Consider the following 20,000-nt stretch of genomic DNA (forward strand, 5'->3'; position numbering starts at 1 on the left):
GTTTCAACTTGCTCTTTTACTTGTGCTTATTCTAACACTCAACTATCACATAGCAATTCAAAACATCATCTGAGATTGATCTGAATTGAAGTGCTACAAAGAGGGATTTCACACGACTATTAATCCCAATGTCCACCAGATGTGGTACGGCTTTTTAGCCAAACTAAGTTTTTAACTAGGGATGAAATTTGAGCAGATGCGATAATGGTTACCGATATTAACATTGCTGTTATGGCCGATAACTGATATTTACCATACCGAAAAACACCAGCAACAAGCTCATCAATCATAGATTTACCACATTGTTTCCTCTCAATATGAGAATTTTGATTGATACCGATAACTGATATTAATATTGCTATTATTTGGCTCATCGGACTGATTCCAATAGGCTATATTAAAAAATGACTAACATCGGTCGATACAGATATCATTGCCGATATATCGTGCATCCCTATCTTCTAACACATCTGCTTGACATCTTTTAGAGATGTTACAGTATCCTCCTTCTTCTTCTTAGATTTGTGTCTGTCTTTAGTGACACATCACCTTAATCTGGCCTCTGATGACCCCTAGTGTCAGTATGGTAAATGGTAAATGGCCTACATTTATATAGCGCTTTTATCCAAAGTGCTTTACAGTCAGTAGGTACATTCACCCATTCACACACCGATGGCGGCAGGCTGCCACGCAGGGTGCTGGGGTTCAGTGTCTTGCCCAAGGACACTTCGACATGCAGACTGGAGGAGCCGGCAATCGAACCACCGACCTCTTTTATCCAAGGCGATTAGTGGATGACCCGTTCTACCTCCTGAGCTACAGCCGCCCCAGTATATACAGTGTACAACTGCTAGAAGTGGATTGAACAGGTGAATTTACTGTATAAAGGATCAGTTCACTCAAAAATGAAAATTCATGGGTGAAGTGTTCCAGGGAAACAGAGTTACATCCTAAACAATTGAAGTGAATGGTGGCCAACTTTCAAACTTAAACAAAAAAATAAAAATGGCGTAGATTACGTAATTTTGAGCTGACTATATCATATCATTATATCACTGATGATGCAGCATTTCTGGACAAGGCAGCTGTGTGTGTACTGTAGTTTGTACTGTAGCCATCTCTTGCTGTTCCTCTCTTGTTCTGCTGGGTACTGACTCACTGCTCCCTCTGCTGTCTGGCTGTGTGAACTGCATGTTGGTAACACCAAGGGGTCACGCTGGCTGACCTCACTGAGAAGAAGAAAGGAAAGTTTGGCTGGTTCTCCCAGTCCACAGAAACACAGGGTAAATGTGTGTGTGTGTGCGTGTGTGTGTGTGTGTGTGTGTGTGTGTGTGTGTGAGAGAGAGAGAGAGAGAGAGAGTTTTGTGTGGGTGGATGATCTGTGTGTCTCCCCTTGCTGCTGCTTGTCTATGCGTTGCTTGTGCGCTTGCCGTTTTGCATGAGGTGTTTGGAGTCACTGATCAGTGTGTGCCAATCACAGCTGTTTTTGTTATCATTTGCAAATTCATCTCCTCCTCCCCGTGCGCCTGCTACTGTGCGCCTGCTACTGTGCACCTTATATCACTGAGTCTGCTGCTGTGCACCTTATATCACCGAGTGTTTCAGACCTGCTACTGTGCACCTTATATCACCGAGTGTTTCAGACCTTTATCAAACGTTGCATGTGTTTCCTGCAAGCCGAACGAGAAAGAGAGAGTCAAATGAATCAACCGTTTTATTTTGACACAGACACCAGGGAGTTTTTTAGAACTTAAACGTGCTTTCTCATCAATTAATTCAATACTGAATGCCCTTGTATCAAGACAATAGATTTAAAAAAAAAAAAAAAATCTGAAAACAATGTCTTCAGTAAATCCCCAGCCAGTAGTAATGTGACCATGTTTCTATCTGTCCCGATAGTGTGTGGAGAATCCTCGTGATATAATCATCATCATTATATTATTGATTATTTCATTCGTCTGCAGTGTTGGATTGGATCTCCCTGTTACAAAGAGGATATTGTTTGCTGCATGTTTACATGGTATTTGAACCTGCATGCAGACCTGAATCAAGTAGTATTTTGAGATACTTCACGCGTGACGTCACTTCACACATGTTAGCAGTAGGCTAATATAAACAGTTTTTTGAATTTCTGATTATTTCCTGTGGCTGACACAGTCACTATCTGTAATGCGTTGAGTTGCTAATGAGATGATGTCGAGTTACAAACACTATTTGACTCAGGTCTCAGGCAGCATGTACTCATATATATATAGTATATATAGTATAGTACTCATAGTATTCAAGAGGCAATTAGCCTCATCGACAGTGGTGCAACTCCAACCAAAGAAACCCAAGCATCGGCTTTTATGCAACTTCACGCTGATTGTCTCTCTGCCAGCTGCTTTTGAGACATTTTCAATGCGTTTTGAATGGTTTGGCCTGGGGTCTAGGCCATGACACATGACAAGCACCTGGGATATCATTTCAGCTGCCACACAGAGAGAACAGGCCAACTTGGACTTTTCTTTTTTTCTTTATTTAAGATCCCCATTAGCTACAGCAGAGCTGCAGCTATTCTTCCTGGGGTCAAACAACTTGCATAGTTTCAAGACATCAAACAATTTGCATAGTTTCAATCACATACAAAATTTACATTCTGTGTAAAAAATACATTCTGTACAAACGGTACAGTTTTGGATATTACATACATACATACTGTACCTTTCAAGGTATTGCATACATCAGAAATACCTACATATCATTACAGATGTGTAGAATATACATAAACTACATCACTTATTATGTATATACCATTACCATATCTTATATATATAATTATACATATAACTATTACCATCACCATATATATTATATATTATCACAGTAGTAAGTGCTGTTTTACCAAGAACAGTCCTGCAGGGCAGGTATGGTCTAAAAAGAATGAGTCCACACAGTGAAGATTTGCAGGCAGCGCCTGTTGCTCAGTTGGGTCTGTCATGTCATTATTACATTGCAATATGATCCTCGATGGTCAAGGAAGCAGTTACTGGTGGTGTCCTGCTAATATCTGCTATACTGTAGCTAATCCCCCCCCCCCTTTTTTTTTTTTAATTAATATTAACATTTAAAACTTGGAACCAAGCCAAACCATTAACAAAATGTGTTTATTAAAAGCCAACAATGCACGAGTATCAATGGGAAAATCAACCTGAAAAGTTGACTTTTTCAGCAAAAGCACTTTGCATGATGGCACTGATACAGCCAGGCCAGCAGCGACATCAGACCGTGTCACGTGACTTCCTGTTTCCTGTGTGTGATGTCACAGCCAGCATGCCCGCCAGCGAGACGGAGTCGCTGAACACAGAGAACCCCAGTGGAGAGGAAGACAAGCCCGCCTGCTGTCGCCGGCTGTGGTGAGTGGGACATTTTAGAATGAGAGTTTAGCCCTTTATGTGACACCTTTATGAGCGGGTAGGCAGAGGCTCAGTGACTTTATGTGACACCTTTATGAGCGGGTAGGCAGAGGCTCAGTGACTTTATGTGACACCTTTATGAGCGGGTAGGCAGAGGCTCAGTGACTTGGCCCAGATAAGGAAGAAGACCTTTGATGGACACATTGTCAAACCTGTGACACACGTTGTCCTCCTCAGATCAAACCTGTGACACACACACACACACACACACACACACACACACACACACACACACACACACACACACACACACATATTGTCCTGCTCAGATCAAACCTGTGACACACACGCACACACGTTGTCCTCCTCAGATCAAACCTGTGACACACACACACACACACACACACACACACACACACACACACACACACACACACACACACACACACACACACACACACACACACACACACACATTGTCCTCCTCAGATCAAACCTGTGACACACACACACACACACACACACACACACACACACACACACACACACACACAGACGTTGTCCTCCTCACATCATTGCCCCCCCCCCCACATTATTTTTCTTTTGTGTAACAAATGTATGAATTTATTAAATTGAAGGTTGCCTTTAACAGAATCATCCTTTATTCTCCCCAGTCAAAAAATGACTAAGTCAAAGTGCAGGTCAGTACCTTTGTGTGGCTTCACGCTCTGCATGCTAGATGCATCTTTCATTCGTCATTCATGAAATCGATTCAGTTGATTCTCCATCTTGCATGACTGATTTGTGTCTCGCACCTGAACCGAAGATGGTTTTTGTTTCAATCCACTGTAATCCATTCAGTTGATCCACTGTGTGTTCTATGTTCTCATTCTGACCTAACGAGTGACCTGACCTCACAGTTTTTGTCCTTCTCCTGGTCTCACTGTGGCTCCATTGTCGTCCTCTCCGCTCACCTCAAGCCACTCTTGAATTTGCTTTGGAACCACTTCCTGTCTCGTTTGATTCATGTTCATGATGAACCATCAAGTGCTCCTCAGGGAATGCTGTTGAACAATCAATTAGCAATCAATTAGCAATTAATTTACAGTATATTATGCAAGAAGAAGACGAAGTTTATCATGCAATATGTCACATGTCACATGATGTCACATATGTTCACATGACTTATTATTCTTTAAAAAGTTTAAAATGTTTTGCCCTCAACCATGTTGTATGAGCAGGTGTGTGACGATATCTTATTTTGAAACAAACCTCTTCTGTCTGGGTGTGTATGTATGTATGACCTGACCTGTGACCTCACCTCACTCCTGGCTGTCTGTCAGTCGTCAGTGGCGACGGTGGAACCGTTTCTGCCGCAGGAAGTGCCGCGCGGCGGTGAAGTCGGTGACGTTCTACTGGCTGGTGATCATCCTGGTGTTCCTCAACACGCTCACCATCTCGTCTGAGCATTACAACCAGCCAGACTGGCTAACTGAAGTCCAGGGTGAAGTCCTCTCCTCTCCTCTCCTCTCCTCTCCTCTCCTCTCCTCTCCTCTCCTCTCCTCTCCTCTCCTCTCCTCTCCTCTCCTCTTCCCTCCTATCATCTTCTCTCCTCTCCTCTCCTCTCCTCTTCCCTCCTATCATCTCCTCTCCTCTCCTCTCCTCTCCTCTCCTCTCCTCTCCTCTCCTCTCCTCTCCTCTCCTCTCTCCTCCCCTCTCCTCTCCTCCCCTCTCCTCTCCTCTCCTCTCCTCTCCTCTCCTCTCCTTTCCTCTCCTCTCCTCTCTCCTCTCTTCTCCTCCTCTCCTCTCCTCTCCTCTCCTCTTCCCTCCTCTCATCTTCTCTCCTCTCTTCTCCTCTCCTCTCTTCTCCTCTCTTCTCCTCTCCTCTCCTCTCCTCTCTTCTCCTCTCTCCTCCTCTCCTCTCCTCTCCTCTCCTCTTCCCTCCTCTCATCTTCTCTCCTCTCTCCTCTCTTCTCCTCTCCTCTCCTCTCCTCTCCTCTCCTCTCCTCTCCCCTCTCCTCTCCTCTCCTCCTCTCCTCTCCTCTCCTCTCCTCTCTTCTCCTCTCCTCTTCCCTCCTATCATCTTCTCTCCTCTCTTCTCCTCTTCTCTATCACTTTCAAATTGTGCAGTTTGTTACTAGACAGTGATCTGTATTTACTACTGTTGTGCATTTTTTTCTGTTATTTCCCCCATTACATACATTTAGCATAGTAGTAGTAGTAGTAGTAGTAGTAGTAAAATTCAAATTCAAATTAAATAATAATAACTCTCCTCTCTCCAGAGGTTGCCAACAAGGTTCTCCTGGCGATGTTCACGTTGGAGATGCTGGTGAAGATGTACAGTCTGGGTCTGCAGGCCTACTTTGTGTCCCTGTTCAACCGCTTTGACTGCTTTGTGGTGTGTGGAGGAATCATAGAAACCATCCTGGTGGAACTGGCCATCATGTCTCCACTGGGCATCTCTGTGTTCCGCTGCGTACGCCTGCTTAGGATCTTCAAGGTCACACGGTGAGCGACAGGATGTCGAGTGTGTGTTATGTCAGTGACATAAGGGTTGTAGGTAGCGTTTGTGGACACGTGTGTGTGTGGTGGAGATGGTCGTCTTGTCTCTACTGACATCTTTGGTTTCCATTGTTGTTCGCTAGTATCTTCACGGTTGTGAGCGGATATGGGAGTGTTTGTGTGTCTCCCTCCTAGCTTGGTTTGTTCCCCTTCTCTCCAGGCACTGGGCGTCTCTCAGTAACCTGGTGGCGTCTCTGCTCAACTCCATGAAGTCCATCGCCTCCCTGCTGCTGCTGCTCTTCCTCTTCATCATCATCTTCTCGCTGCTCGGCATGCAGCTGTTTGGGGGCAAGTTCAACTTTGACGAGACGGTGACCAAGAGGAGCACCTTCGATAACTTCCCCCAGGCCCTGCTCACTGTATTCCAGGTGAGTGAATTGTGCAGTTTGTTTACTAGACAGTGATCTGTATTTACTTCGTTTTACTTCGTTTTGGTTTCAATTCCGGGTCGCTTTGGTTCTGTTCTGTGTACAGCTAAAGCATCCATTCATGTACCTTTCCTCTACCTTGATTTCTGTTATGCTCATTTGTTGCTATGGAAAATAACAAACAAGATATGTCTACTTCTGCTGGTAGAAGGTGATAGGAAACAAGGTTGAGGTCAGGGATTGACATGCAATATAGGATGAGGTTGACTCAAACTCACCTCACAGATACCAAAGGCTTGAAGTCCTCATTTAGTAAGCTCATATACCCGAATCTTCAGATTGTAAAGCATTTCTGACAACACTAAAAACGCAAATCAAACTGTGCTTAAGCCTCTGAAGCAAAGCAACCAGGGTGGAGTTTCCCAGGTCAGATCATCAGCTAGAATGGCTTGTTTGAAGCATCTCAAAGTGTTGGGTCAGTGCCAGGACAGGTGTGCCGTGTTGGCTCAGTGCCAGGACAGGTGTGCCGTGTTTTCCAGATCCTGACAGGTGAAGACTGGAACACGGTCATGTACGACGGCATCATGGCGTACGGCGGCCCCGCCTCCTCCGGAATGGTGGTCTGCATTTACTTCATCATCCTCTTCATCTGCGGAAACTGTATCCTCCTCCTGGCCACACACACATGATTCCAACTTGACAACATCAGTCTAAATGGACGTACCATAGTTGACTTCCTCTTGCAGTGTTTGCTAATAATAGCTGGCGGGAAATCAACTAGGGTCCAAACTGTTCCCTATATAGTTAGAGAATTTTAGCAAAATGCTTGGACCATCTGTGAAAAAATTTACTACCAATAGCTTTCTTCACCAATGTGTTCTTATAGGTGTCTAGAATCACCTCTCAATTAGTGCAAACCCAAATCCTCGTGGAAAATTTACATTAGATTATACACTGTGCTTTACATAACAATAACCAATATACCAATAGCATATGGTCAGGGAGACATTTTTACTCAAAAATAATGTTTGGAATGGATTCAGCACCCCTGAAAACCCCTAGTTAGACACCCCACAAGTTCATTTTAGACTTTTAATTTTTATCATATTTTTCACCCAAGCCCTCGGGGCACCTTAACTTTGATTGGCTCTCCAGGATTTTCCACGAGGATTTGGGTTTGCACTAATTGAGAGGTGATTCTAGACACCTATAAGAACACATTGGTGAAGAAAGCTATTGGTAGTAAATTTTTTCACAGATGGTCCAAGCATTTTGCTAAAATTCTCTAACTAATAGCAGCATCATTCGAGTGAACCCATCTACATACATGTATTTTATTTTTATTTTATTTAGCCTTTATTTAAACGAAGTTTCATTTACAAGTGCGACCTGTGCATACAGCAGCTCATACAACAGTTACACATGTAAAGACAGCAACAGTACAATCAACCGTCAAACCATAACAAGTTAAAAACAACATAAAACATAAAGTGCTGAAGAGGAAGGGGGGCGTAGAGAAGAATGTTTAACCTTGAGAGCAGGAGCAGATCAAGGAAGCTCTCTCCAAATTACCACTCAACAATAATTTAAAACTTGCCAGGGGGATCAAACTGGACAGCTTCAGACTCTGCTGTAGCGTGTTCCAGGTGGAGGGGGATCAGACTGGACAGCTTCAGACTCTGCTGTAGCGTGTTCCAGGTGGAGGGGGATCAGACTGGACAGCTTCAGACTCTGCTGTAGTGTGTTCCAGGTGGAGGGGGATCAGACTGGACAGCTTCAGACTCTGCTGTAGCGTGTTCCAGGTGGAGGGGGATCAGACTGGACAGCTTCAGACTCTGCTGTAGCGTGTTCCAGGTGGAGGGGGATCAGACTGGACAGCTTCAGACTCTGCTGTAGCATGTTCCAGGTGGAGGGGGATCATACTGGACAGCTTCAGACTCTGCTGTAGCATGTTCCAGGTGGAGGGGGATCAGACTGGACAGCTTCAGACTCTGCTGTAGCGTGTTCCAGGTGGAGGGGGATCAGACTGGACAGCTTCAGACTCTGCTGTAACGTGTTCCAGGTGGAGGGGGATCAGACTGGACAGCTTCAGACTCTGCTGTAGTGTGTTCCAGGTGGAGGGGGATCAGACTGGACAGCTTCAGACTCTGCTGTAGCGTGTTCCAGGTGGAGGGGGATCAGACTGGACAGCTTCAGACTCTGCTGTAGCATGTTCCAGGTGGAGGGGGATCAGACTGGACAGCTTCAGACTCTGCTGTAGCGTGTTCCAGGTCGAGGGGGATCAGACTGGACAGCTTCAGACTCTGCTGTAGTGTGTTCCAGGTGGAGGGGGATCAGACTGGACAGCTTCAGACTCTGCTGTAGCATGTTCCAGGTGGAGGGGGATCAGACTGGACAGCTTCAGACTCTGCTGTAGCGTGTTCCAGGTGGAGGGGGATCAGACTGGACAGCTTCAGACTCTGCTGTAGCATGTTCCAGGTGGAGGGGGATCAGACTGGACAGCTTCAGACTCTGCTGTAGCGTGTTCCAGGTGGAGGGGGATCAGACTGGACAGCTTCAGACTCTGCTGTAGCGTTTTCCAGGTGGAGGGGGATCAGACTGGACAGCTTCAGACTCTGCTGTAGCGTGTTCCAGGTGGAGGGGGATCAGACTGGACAGCTTCAGACTCTGCTGTAGTGTGTTCCAGGTGGAGGGGGATCAGACTGGACAGCTTCAGACTCTGCTGTAGTGTGTTCCAGGTGGAGGGGGATCAGACTGGACAGCTTCAGACTCTGCTGTAGCGTGTTCCAGGTGGAGGGGGATCAGACTGGACAGCTTCAGACTCTGCTGTAGCGTGTTCCAGGTGGAGGGGGATCAGACTGGACAGCTTCACACTCTGCTGTAGCGTGTTCCAGGTGGAGGGGGATCAGACTGGACAGCTTCAGACTCTGCTGTAGCGTGTTCCAGGTGGAGGGGGATCAGACTGGACAGCTTCAGACTCTGCTGTAGCGTGTTCCAGGTGGAGGGGGATCAGACTGGACAGCTTCAGACTCTGCTGTAGTGTGTTCCAGGTGGAGGGGGATCAGACTGGACAGCTTCAGACTCTGCTGTAGTGTGTTCCAGGTGGAGGAGGATCAGACTGGACAGCTTCAGACTCTGCTGTAGTGTGTTCCAGGTGGAGGGGGCAGAGTAAGAGAACACTTTTTTTCCACGCTCAGTATGAACTGAGGGGATGGAATAGGTGATGAAGTTTTGAATGCGTAAGCTGTAGTTGGAGTGTTTGCGGAGTAGATAGACAGATAAGTAAGTGGGAAGCAGACCAAGGATGGATTTATAAATGAAAGTATACCAGTGCACGGTTCTGCGCATGGAGAGGGATGACCAGTTGACTAGAGAATAAAGCAAGCAGTGATGTGTAAGGGGTTTACAGCCAGTAATAAATCTCAGCGCACCATGATAAACAGCATGTATTTATGCATCATAGGTGCACACACACGCACGCACACACACACACACACACACACACACATGCGAGACGTGAACACACACAGCAGCAGCATTAGATTCCGTGTTGATCAGTGCTTCCTCCTTAAGTCACATGACCAGACATCCTCCTGAACGTCTTCTTGGCCATCGCCGTTGACAACCTGGCAGACGCAGAGAGCCTGAACAATGCGCAGAAGGAGGAAGAGGAGGCCAAGAAGAGGAAGAACAGTGTCAAGTACAGTCCACTGCTAGCAGTTTGAATGTCTTGTTGTTTTTGTTCTCTCTGAGTCTGTCACATTTTGGCGAAAATGCACTCTTCACTGGAGCTAGAGAACAGTTAGTGTTAATTTTGTCCTCGTTAGTTTCTTAATTCCTTCTGTTTCATCCCTCACCGGCAGGGATGGAATCATAGAAAATCAGACGGCAGATGAAAAATCAGAAGGCAAGGATGGAGAGATCAAGGTAAACGAGATTTCTTTTGGTGGTAGAATGCAGCTAATTTCGATTTGCCTACAGGTGTTAAAGTACCCAGGTCTGCCTGCAGGTGGCAGTACAGGATCAGCTGGATGAAGCCAAGGAGCCGTATCCCACACTGGACTCTCCAGGTAAAAGTGAATAATGATCATGAGTGACGAGCAAATCACATGGAATCTGATATTTTCAGTTCTGATTTGGGCCACTTTCACATGTGCTCCTAAATCGAATGGAGGTCATGTGGCCCATATCAGAATTCATGCGACTTTTACATCACTCTAAAAGTCAACATTGTCACAATTCTGCGCTGGCAGGCGTCATTCAGCTGAGATGGAGGTCAGGGGTCATTCAGCTGCGATGGAGGTCAGGGGTCATTCAGCTGCGATGGAGGTCAGGGGTCATTCAGCTGCGATGGAGGTAGTCATTGGAGGGACAGTGAGGTGTCAGACCTCAAGTATTTCCTGTACAAGAAAAACCCGGAGGCGTAATATTATAACCGGTCTGTGTTTGAAAGCATATCGGAAGAAATGGCCGAATGGGGCCACAGAAGAACGTGGCTGCAGTGTCCGAGAAAAAGTTAAGATCTTTACAGCCAAGTTTAAAGAAGCTAAAGTGTCAAACCAACGATGCGGTCGTGGTCAGATCACCTGCCCGTTTTACAATGAGGTTGGTAAACCTACTGTGACTCTCTTTGTTATTGTTCTTTTGCGCGTGCAGGTCAGTCCAGGAGCACGACCAGTTCACACTGGAATCTGATATTGGCCACATTTACACACAGCGCAGAGATCTCTTCCTCTCTGTAAACCCTCTCTGTCTGTGCTATGCGTCGAGCAACGCGCGAACACACACACACACACTCCATCTCTCTTTCCTTCTCTCTCTCTCTCTCTCTCCGTTAACGGAGAGAGAGGTCTCCGAGCAGGTGTCCTCCAGCAGGTCTCCTCTGCTGCAGACGGGACATGCCCACACAGTCCGCGGGAGAAAATACACTCTAAAATCTAATTGATGCTCATGACTTTTGCCATGACTGTCAAACCTAAATTTATATACTTTGCGATGTTCATCATCATTCAAATTTGGCTGGTGGCTTATTAACATAGGTTCCTGTGATGTGATGAACTCAAAATGATAAATAATAAAAAAATATTTCTGGTTTCCAGGGACTTTAAGTATTTAAAAAAATGCCAAAAAAGTACCAGACCAGTACCTACAAAGACAGTAGAAGGATCGTTTTCACATCTGAAATGATTCAATTGGCTGTGATTGGGTGTTTGCTAGCATGTGATCACGACGACGATGAAGAAGACCTGCCAGACGTCCCGGTTGGGCCCCGCCCTCTGAGGCTGTCTGAGCTCAATATCAAGGAGAAGATTCTGCCCATTCCTGAGGGCAGCGCCTTCTTCATCTTCAGCAGCACTAACCCGTGAGTCACACACAAACCTGGGACATACTCCCTAACCCTAACCCTAACCCTACACCTACACCTACACCTACTGTCCAATCTCTTCCTCCGCCTTTCGCTCCCTACTCACGTTCCGTTGCTTTCTCTATGCTTCTGTTCCTCTCCATCTCTTTCTTTCTGCCGTAGCTGTCGTGTATTCTGCCATAAGCTGATCAACCATCAGATCTTCACCAACCTCATCCTGGTCTTCATCATGCTCAGCTCCGTCTCTCTGGCTGCTGAAGACCCCATACGCAACTTCTCCGCTCGCAATATCGTACGTACTGTACACATCCACGTTAGGCTGTCCTTAAAGGGCGCTCCCCTTTTTCCCAACGTCATCATACTCAGGTGCTTATTTGGCCTGGCTTAGTAGTCTTATGAACCAGCTGATCTGGTAATGAACACACAAACAGCATCAAATGTCACACAGCTAAGGCTAAATGAATGAGAGATGTAGACCTGTCAGCCTGTAATGTTGTGCTACATAGGCAGCATTTTGATTCTTCTTTGTTGTATTTTTGTGTGTGTAGAAGTGAAGTTCACGTGATTATAGGATCTTGCCACTGATCCTAGATCTGTATTATTGTACTGCATATGATCTGCATAGTTAAACACATGTTTTTCATACTGTCGGAGATGTTGGTTCATTGTTTGACATGCCTAGTAGGACCACTAACAACAACAACAAAAGCTGCACTAGGCAAGTTTGCATGTTGCCGGCCCCAAATGGTAGCAAGAGGTAACTGTTTGAAATGTAAGGACTTCGGTCCTCAGAATGATGTAATGTGTAGCCAGTCATTTACTTAGTTTACCAACCTGGCTGCTGTGATGGCCTTACACCAAGGGATACAAAGACATGACAGGGTCAAAGATCTAATGTAGGGGAGTCCTAGCCTGGGTAAACCCAGCCCCCACGTGACCTGCTCTCAGAGTTCCCAGTCACTACGTGTGACTGTAAGCAGGGTAAGCCTGAGAGCAGGTCACTGGGGGCTGGGTTTACCCAGGCTAGGGGAGTCCAGCTTCCTCTGGACAGAACATTTTGCTGTGTAGGAGACAATTTGAAATGTCCTTCTTAAATTTCAATGAGTCACTTACTTTACTCAGGGAAGATTGTCCATATCATATATATCCGTATTCGTAATGTCCGTACCAACACCAGAATTTCAGAATTTGGACAAATACTGCAGGGTGAATCTACGGCATCTCAATTATTGGAGATGGGATGTATTCTCACATGAAAATCTTGCCTAGTGCAGCTATACTGTGGTTAATGATGTATCTGTGCTTGACTCTTAAGGTGCGTTCACACCGACCTATTAAAGTTTTTCGCTGGCGTCGAGTTTACATACAAAGTCAATGCAAACGAGCGATTGAGCGTATATTCGCCTGGGAGAATAATCGCTGGGCGTCCGAGCGGCAGAGACAGAGCGACAGGGAGAAAATACGCTCGTCGCTCAAGATGAAATATTCCAACTCGAGCGGAATTAGGCTGGCATCAGTCGCTCGCTGTTCAACGCTGATTGGCTGCCGTGTGAGAGCGAGTCAAGGATCACACTGGCTTGGAACAAACCGCTGGTTTATTGTGTGGCAACAAACCACATTGACAGGCTGACAGCTGACATGAAGTGAAGTCTGTACTACCGGTATGGAGCTCGCATTAGGAGCACGCTGATAGGCTTTAGCTTGTAAACAATGACGGTGGCTCGTAGTGGACAAACATCATGACATTGCGTAACGTTATATCCCCCACATGTCCGTCATTTCGTGTGCCTGTTGATGAGCGATTTAAACAGAGCGACAGAGCGATTCCAAAGGGTTGACTTGAGCGACAGAGCGAAAAATAAATATCTCGGTGTGAACGCACCTTTACTGTCTCCACAGCTAAAAGCATAAGAACGATCACTGGGAATGACTTTGATGACTTGAACTTGTGCATTGCCTCTTGCAGATACTTGGTTATTTTGACTATGCGTTCACCGCACTCTTTACAGTTGAGATCGTGCTGAAGGTAAATGAGCGTTGTGTGCTGTGCTGTGCTGTGCTGGTAGAACGTTAGTAACCTCGCGTGCCTGTGTCATTCTGATTGCCTCCTCAGATCCTAGGCTATGCAGATTATGTCTTCACTAGTATGTTTACATTTGAGATCCTCGTTAAGGTAAACGACAACAAAGCCCGTGCCGCGCTACCACGGCAACAACCCACCACTTCCAAGCTTGCTGCGCACGTCCCCCCCCCCCCCCTTCATTTTCTTTGGGTGTCAAAATGGCCGCACGCTTGTCTTGTTGTCATGGCGCCAGTCCGTCAGCGTGGAGATCATCGTTTTTTGTCTGTCAGTCAGTCAGTCAGTCAGTCACTTTTCCATCACGGCCCACTCCCCTTCTTCATCTTGGACCAGCTTATGGACCAGTGGCTTTCCAGAGTTCATCTAATTCAGGGATGCTCAACTTGCTTTGCCCGGGGGCCAATTTTGTGAAATGATAGAAGGCCAGGGGCCAGTTAATAAACAAACAATATACATTTTTCTGTAGCGGATTGTAGGTTTGTGGGGTGTCAGCCGGAGTTTAGTCTGACAATGTTGTGCACACCGGATAGTTAGTTAGGTTAAGTTAGTGAGGTTAAGTACATACATAAGTGCCTGGGTAGCGAGCAGACGGCGGTATTTGACAATTTAGCAGCTAAATCATAGATTATTGAAAGATATTCCATATTCCAGACTGAAATGCTATAACAGAAGTGGAGTATTGGCCAGAATGACATGAAAGTTGGACACTTATTCAGTGGGTATCTTGCATGTTGCGTTCAGGTGCACTGTAAAAAAAAAAAAAAAAAAAAAAACATTGTTTGCAATCCCATCGCGGGCCACACGGGGGGCAAGTTGAGTATCACTGATCTAATTGATTGGTTGATGCCAAAAATAACCTTTTTTCCACCCTCCACTTTCTGAAGACAAAAAATGGTTTGCTCGATTGGCTGTGTGATTCTGGCCGGCTTTTGAAAACCTCCAGCTAAACTGTCATTTTGGTGCTTTGAAAATCTACAACATGTTCTGCCATTGTTTGTCTGTGGGCTATTCAGGAACACATGCAGCACAGAGAAACTTTGGAGCTTCATTTGTGGATCTGTCCCTACCACGGACAGATCAATTCAAATTTTTGGACAAATATATTTTTGGATTTTGAAATTGAGGACTTAGGAAAATTTAAATATTGTGGACTATGGAGGGAAGAACTCCATCTCTCCTCTGCATCTCTACCTGTTGTATTTACTGTAAGGTCATGCTTAATTGCCAATTTTGACACACACATATACCCCCTTCCTTAACCCATTGATACCTGATGCGGTTCGCGGTCTTAAAGGGATACACACACAAATGAGGGATATACTGTACACGCAAATGCTGCATCAGGTATCAATGGGTTAATGTTGTCATGTCGTTTTTTGGCTCATGCACTTCCACGGAATGTGCTCGTTGAAAGCGATTGAAACACACTAACGTCAGGAACAGATTGAAACACTAACGTCAGGAACAGATTGAAAGAAACACACTAACGTCAGGAACATTTGGATTATTTTACTGTTCAAAATCGAGCCTCTTTCTTGCCCCTTCGTTTGCTGCACGGCTGCACCAAGGCAAATCCCATGTTTTTTTGGCTTAAGCCTAAACTTCGATCAGGAGGAGATTATAGGCCTTGATTCATGGAAAGTGTTAATTAATATGCTCTCTGGCTTAATCTGCGGAGGAAATGAACGGGCTAGATCTGAAATAATGTGCCCCATGTCTTGTCTGAATGTGTATACATTTGTGAGCACACGTGTGTGTCTTACAACGCTGCCTTGTCTGCTAATTGTGTGTTAGATATATGAGAAATATTGCATCAAACAATTGTTTCTGCAGTATCAGAAGCACTTGAAATAGATTTGACATATTAAAAACACTGCACCAAACAATTGTTGCTTCTGCAGTATCAGCACTTCTTGAAATATAATGAAAAACACGTAAAAAATGTAGGCTAACTTGGAAATTATGTTTGTCGAATAGCAATGGTTGAAACCATTATTTGTGCCAAATTTGTCTTTGGGATTCTTTGCTTCAAAGTTTCGCTGTTGCCTCTCATGAGCCATGTCATCAGTTTGACTGAAGTAACCTTACTGTATCCATAGCATTTTAATTCAGCCAGTCCATCGGCAACAGTGAAAGTACATTAACACATCAAACCACTGCTATGTCTTGACATGAAATATAATGTCTGAAATGAATACTCCTTTTCACTGTAAGGGGTCCCTAAGAGTAGCAAATGTAAAATTCAACAAATTTTGATATAAATATTCTTTTAAATTTTGCTCTGATGATTTGATTCGATAAAAAAAAAAGATTTGAATAGGGCTAAGGGTCTTCTAACACCCATTTGAGGCTGGTTTGAAGCTGTTCAGCTGTGTGTGTTTCTGTGTGTTTCTGTATCTTTATTCTTATCTTTCCACTGTCCAGATGACAGCGTTTGGAGCGTTCCTGCATAAAGGAGCTTTCTGTAGGAACTACTTCAACCTCCTCGACCTGCTGGTTGTCGGAGTGTCTCTGGTCTCCTTCGGCATTCAGTACGTGTCATCATCATCATTTTCATGAAAATATATTGCCTTATTTTCAAATTAACTGGAGTGTTTTAAATATATATATATTTTTTTAAAATACTTATAATAATTTTAAATACTTATAATAATCGGTTAAATAAATAACGTAAAATAAATCCACAGGTTAACCTAATTTCTGGGAATTGAAGTCCTTGATGTGTGGAAATTGCATAGAGCAGCTTTAGATACTGTGTTCTGCTACAAATAATATTTCCTTGTGATACATTTGATTTGACTGTAGTATATTCTGGCTGTAATACCTGAGAAGCTTTCCTTTAGTGTGTTCATGGATAATGGTGCTGTACCATAATAACAACAAGCAGTTACTAGTGCATGTGTACTTCATGTGTACTTCCTGAAAAGGCAAAAACAAGACAGAACTCAAGAAAGATCCAGATATTCCCTGGTCGGCACAAGTGTTCAGGAGGATTCAAGATTCAAGATTTTTATTGTCACTCCGTAGTACAAGTATCACGTGTGAAATTCTTGTGCTGTGAACTCCGTTTACAACATAGTACAAATATAACAGGGCATATGAGTGCAAAAACAACAAGAGACACAACAAGCAATAAGCGATCAATTGTTGAGCGATCAATTGTTGTGTCGATCAACAAAGCATAACCAGCCATGTTTATGGGAAATATTAGTGAGGTTGAATACCTCTTACGGCGGGGACACGGCAGAAACCGTCGCGTCGCGGAGGTAGTTTCATTTGGTCGCCCTTGTTAAAGGAACACTCCGCCCATTTTCAACCAGCTTTGTATCATTAGAACATCAGTAGTATATCAGAAAACTGTAAACGGTTTTGAAGTCTGTCATTTAATTTGACAGTTATTGAGTGTTAAAGTGTGGACCAGTGACATCACTGGTCCACACTAACTCAAATTAATAACTCATTAAGTTTGACAGTTATTGAGAGTTGATTTGAGTTAATGAGTTATTCATTTGAGTTAGTGTGGACCGTTGATGTCACTGGTCCGCACTTTAACACTCAATAACTGTCAAATTAAATGACAGACTTCAAAACAGTTTACAGTTTTCTGATATACTACTGATGTTCTAATGATACAAAGCTGGTTGAAAATGGGCGGAGTGTTCCTTTAACACGGGAGACCGATCACACCGGCCGCGTAGCGTCACGTCCTGCAGCGAGAGTTTCCGCGTCTGCTGGTCTACTTTTTATCCGTGCAGCCAGGCATGAAGTCAGTGCAAGTTGTGACCGGCGCGGAGCAAAACAGAGCGCTTCTGGTGTGAATGGCCAGACTCCTCCTGCTCGACACTTCTGTGACGCGCTGCGACGGAGACGTTCCTGGTGTGTCCCAGGCATTAGACCTGTCAGATTGCTTAGCTGAATCCACTCATGTTTTTTTCTTTTTCTTTTCTTTCATAGGTCTTCTGCTATCTCGGTGGTGAAGATCCTTCGTATTTTGAGAGTCCTCCGTCCCCTCAGGGCCATCAACAGAGCCAAGGGCCTCAAGGTCAGCAGGAATGACTTTCCGTGCTGTTCAGACTCCAGTACTACAATACTTTTTATTCTTTCCAACAAAAAACTCTCTCAAATGTTTGTGCATCAATTTGGAAGAAAAGAAAAGGTTCCCGAAAGACTGTTCAGAGAGCATTTTGTCCACTAACTTGTGTATTGATAAGAAGTACATTTTCCTCTTTTGTATTGACAAGGCGTGCAATTATCTTGGTTTGATTTGTTCAAAATGTGTTGGCAGTTGGTAAAACTTTGTTTCGTCAAGATTGTTTTTTTAAAGACATGTCATAATTGGTTTTAATCAGAGGTATGACACTCTCAAATCACCTGTAACATTTTAAGCATTACTGATAGTCTACTATGCTATGCACAACATGTGAACAGGTGATTGTAGCTTTACACAACAACGGTCAGTGTGTGTGTGTGTGTGTGTGTGTGTGTGTGTGTGTGTGTGTGTGTGTGTGTGTGTGTGTCTGTGTGTGTGTGTGTGTGTCTGTGTGTGTGTCTGTGTGTGTGTCTGTGTGTGTGTGTGTGTGTGTGTGTGTGTGTGTGTGTGTGTGTGTGTGTGTGTGTGTATCCTTGTGTCTTTGCGTTTGCATGCATGGCTGTGTCTCCTCCTAACAGTGTCATGGCATGTGTTTTGCAGCACGTGGTCCAGTGTGTGTTTGTGGCCATCAGGACCATCGGCAACATCATGATCGTCACCACTCTGCTCCAGTTCATGTTCGCCTGCATCGGAGTCCAGCTCTTCAAGGTAGAGAGAGGAGAGAGGAAGGGAGAGAGGGAGGGAGGGAGGGAGGGAGGGAGAGAGGGAGGGAGAGAGAGAGAGAGGGAAGGAGGGAGGGAAGGAGGGAGGGAAGGAGAGAGGGAAGGAGGGAGGGAGGAAGGGAGGGAGAGAGGGAGGGAGAGAGAGAGAGAGAGAGGGAGAGAGGGAAGGAGGGAGGGAGAGAGGGAAGGAGGGAAAGAGAGAGGGAAGGAGGGAGGGAGGGAGAGATGGAAGGAGGGAGGGAGGGAGGGAGAGAGAGAGAGAGGAAGGGAGAGAGAGAGAGAGAGAGAGGGAAGGAGGGAGGGAGGAGAAGAGTGATTGAGGGTGAGAACAATGGTGAAGGAAAGGAGGAAGGAAAGAAATGCAGGGAGCTCATCAGAGCAGTAGGAAGGCCAACGCTGAAATCACAAATTTTACATACTAGTGTTTTTACTTTACATACTAGCGTTTTTACTTTACATACTAGTGTTTTTACATACTAGTGTTTTTACATTTTAAAAATCATCCCAGCAAAGTAGCATACTGGATTGTATTGTTTGTGCCATGCAGCTGTCATTTGACAGGTCCATTTTGACAGTTTCCATGGAGACGCATTCTGACGATTTTCATAGCAGCCTTCTGACTTCTGAATAATATATTATGACATCTGCCATCATGAAAATACTAATACAATATTCCATACCTTGATTCTGCACTATTTTTCACTTTTCAAGTGTTCATGTGTTTAGCCGCCTAGTTTTTCTCATGTAAATCACTGATTGGTTCAGGAAGGCCTCAAACTATTTCTGATTGGTTCAGGAAGGCCTCAAACTATTTCTGATTGGTTCAGGAAGGCCTCAAACTATTTCTCCACCCTTTTCTTTCACAGGGGAAATTTTATCGCTGCACAGATGAGGCAAAGTCCAGCCCAGAGGAATGCAGGTGAGTTTGTGTATGTGTGTGTGTGTGTGTGTGTGTGTGTGTGTGTGTGTGTGTGTGTGTGTGCGTGCGTGCGTGCGTGCGTGCGTGTGTGTCTGACCTCTGACCTCTCACATTTAAATGACAGAGGCACCTACATTCTCTACACTAACGGGGACACGGCGCTGCCCGTGGTCAAAGAGAGGATCTGGTACAACAGTGACTTCAACTTCGACAACGTCCTCATGGCCATGATGGCTCTGTTCACCGTGTCCACCTTCGAAGGATGGCCGGCGTGAGTACTTCTGTGTGTGTGTGTGTGTGTGTGTGTGTTTGTGTTTGTGTTTGGCTAATAGTCTATATACAGGCAACAGTACAGATTTTTTTTACAAGTCTCTAAGCATGACTTGATGATTTTTCTCTTTCTCTAAAACGTATAAAGAAAACCACCAAAGAGAGAATTGAGGCCTGTATTTTTCAATCTACTTGAAGGAAACGTACAGACCTACACAGTAACTTAACC

The 20,000-nt window shown here is 44.9% G+C and overlaps 1 protein-coding gene across 1 annotated transcript in view; it reads left to right on the plus strand.

Moving 5' to 3' along the window:
- Positions 1-20,000, plus strand: part of LOC310771134 (voltage-dependent L-type calcium channel subunit alpha-1D-like) — a gene marked incomplete at both ends in the record, with an annotated part of 78,484 nt that overhangs the window by 19,710 nt on the left and 38,774 nt on the right. Inside the window, 19 exons of the mRNA XM_083663798.1 lie at positions 1,209-1,283; positions 3,308-3,395; positions 4,070-4,096; positions 4,739-4,899; positions 5,678-5,903; positions 6,118-6,325; positions 6,865-6,985; positions 9,911-10,025; positions 10,189-10,252; positions 10,335-10,395; positions 11,543-11,687; positions 11,853-11,982; positions 13,657-13,716; positions 13,804-13,863; positions 16,195-16,301; positions 17,725-17,812; positions 18,461-18,568; positions 19,449-19,501; positions 19,626-19,772. Of these exons, the coding sequence (XP_083519924.1) occupies positions 1,209-1,283; positions 3,308-3,395; positions 4,070-4,096; positions 4,739-4,899; positions 5,678-5,903; positions 6,118-6,325; positions 6,865-6,985; positions 9,911-10,025; positions 10,189-10,252; positions 10,335-10,395; positions 11,543-11,687; positions 11,853-11,982; positions 13,657-13,716; positions 13,804-13,863; positions 16,195-16,301; positions 17,725-17,812; positions 18,461-18,568; positions 19,449-19,501; positions 19,626-19,772 (2,044 nt within the window). The remainder of the gene's footprint in view (positions 1-1,208; positions 1,284-3,307; positions 3,396-4,069; positions 4,097-4,738; positions 4,900-5,677; positions 5,904-6,117; positions 6,326-6,864; positions 6,986-9,910; positions 10,026-10,188; positions 10,253-10,334; positions 10,396-11,542; positions 11,688-11,852; positions 11,983-13,656; positions 13,717-13,803; positions 13,864-16,194; positions 16,302-17,724; positions 17,813-18,460; positions 18,569-19,448; positions 19,502-19,625; positions 19,773-20,000) is intronic.

This window comes from Poromitra crassiceps (assembly GCF_964638095.1).
Source record: "Poromitra crassiceps genome assembly, contig: HAP1_SCAFFOLD_377, whole genome shotgun sequence".
In the NCBI taxonomy this organism is placed as follows: domain Eukaryota; kingdom Metazoa; phylum Chordata; class Actinopteri; order Beryciformes; family Melamphaidae; genus Poromitra; species Poromitra crassiceps.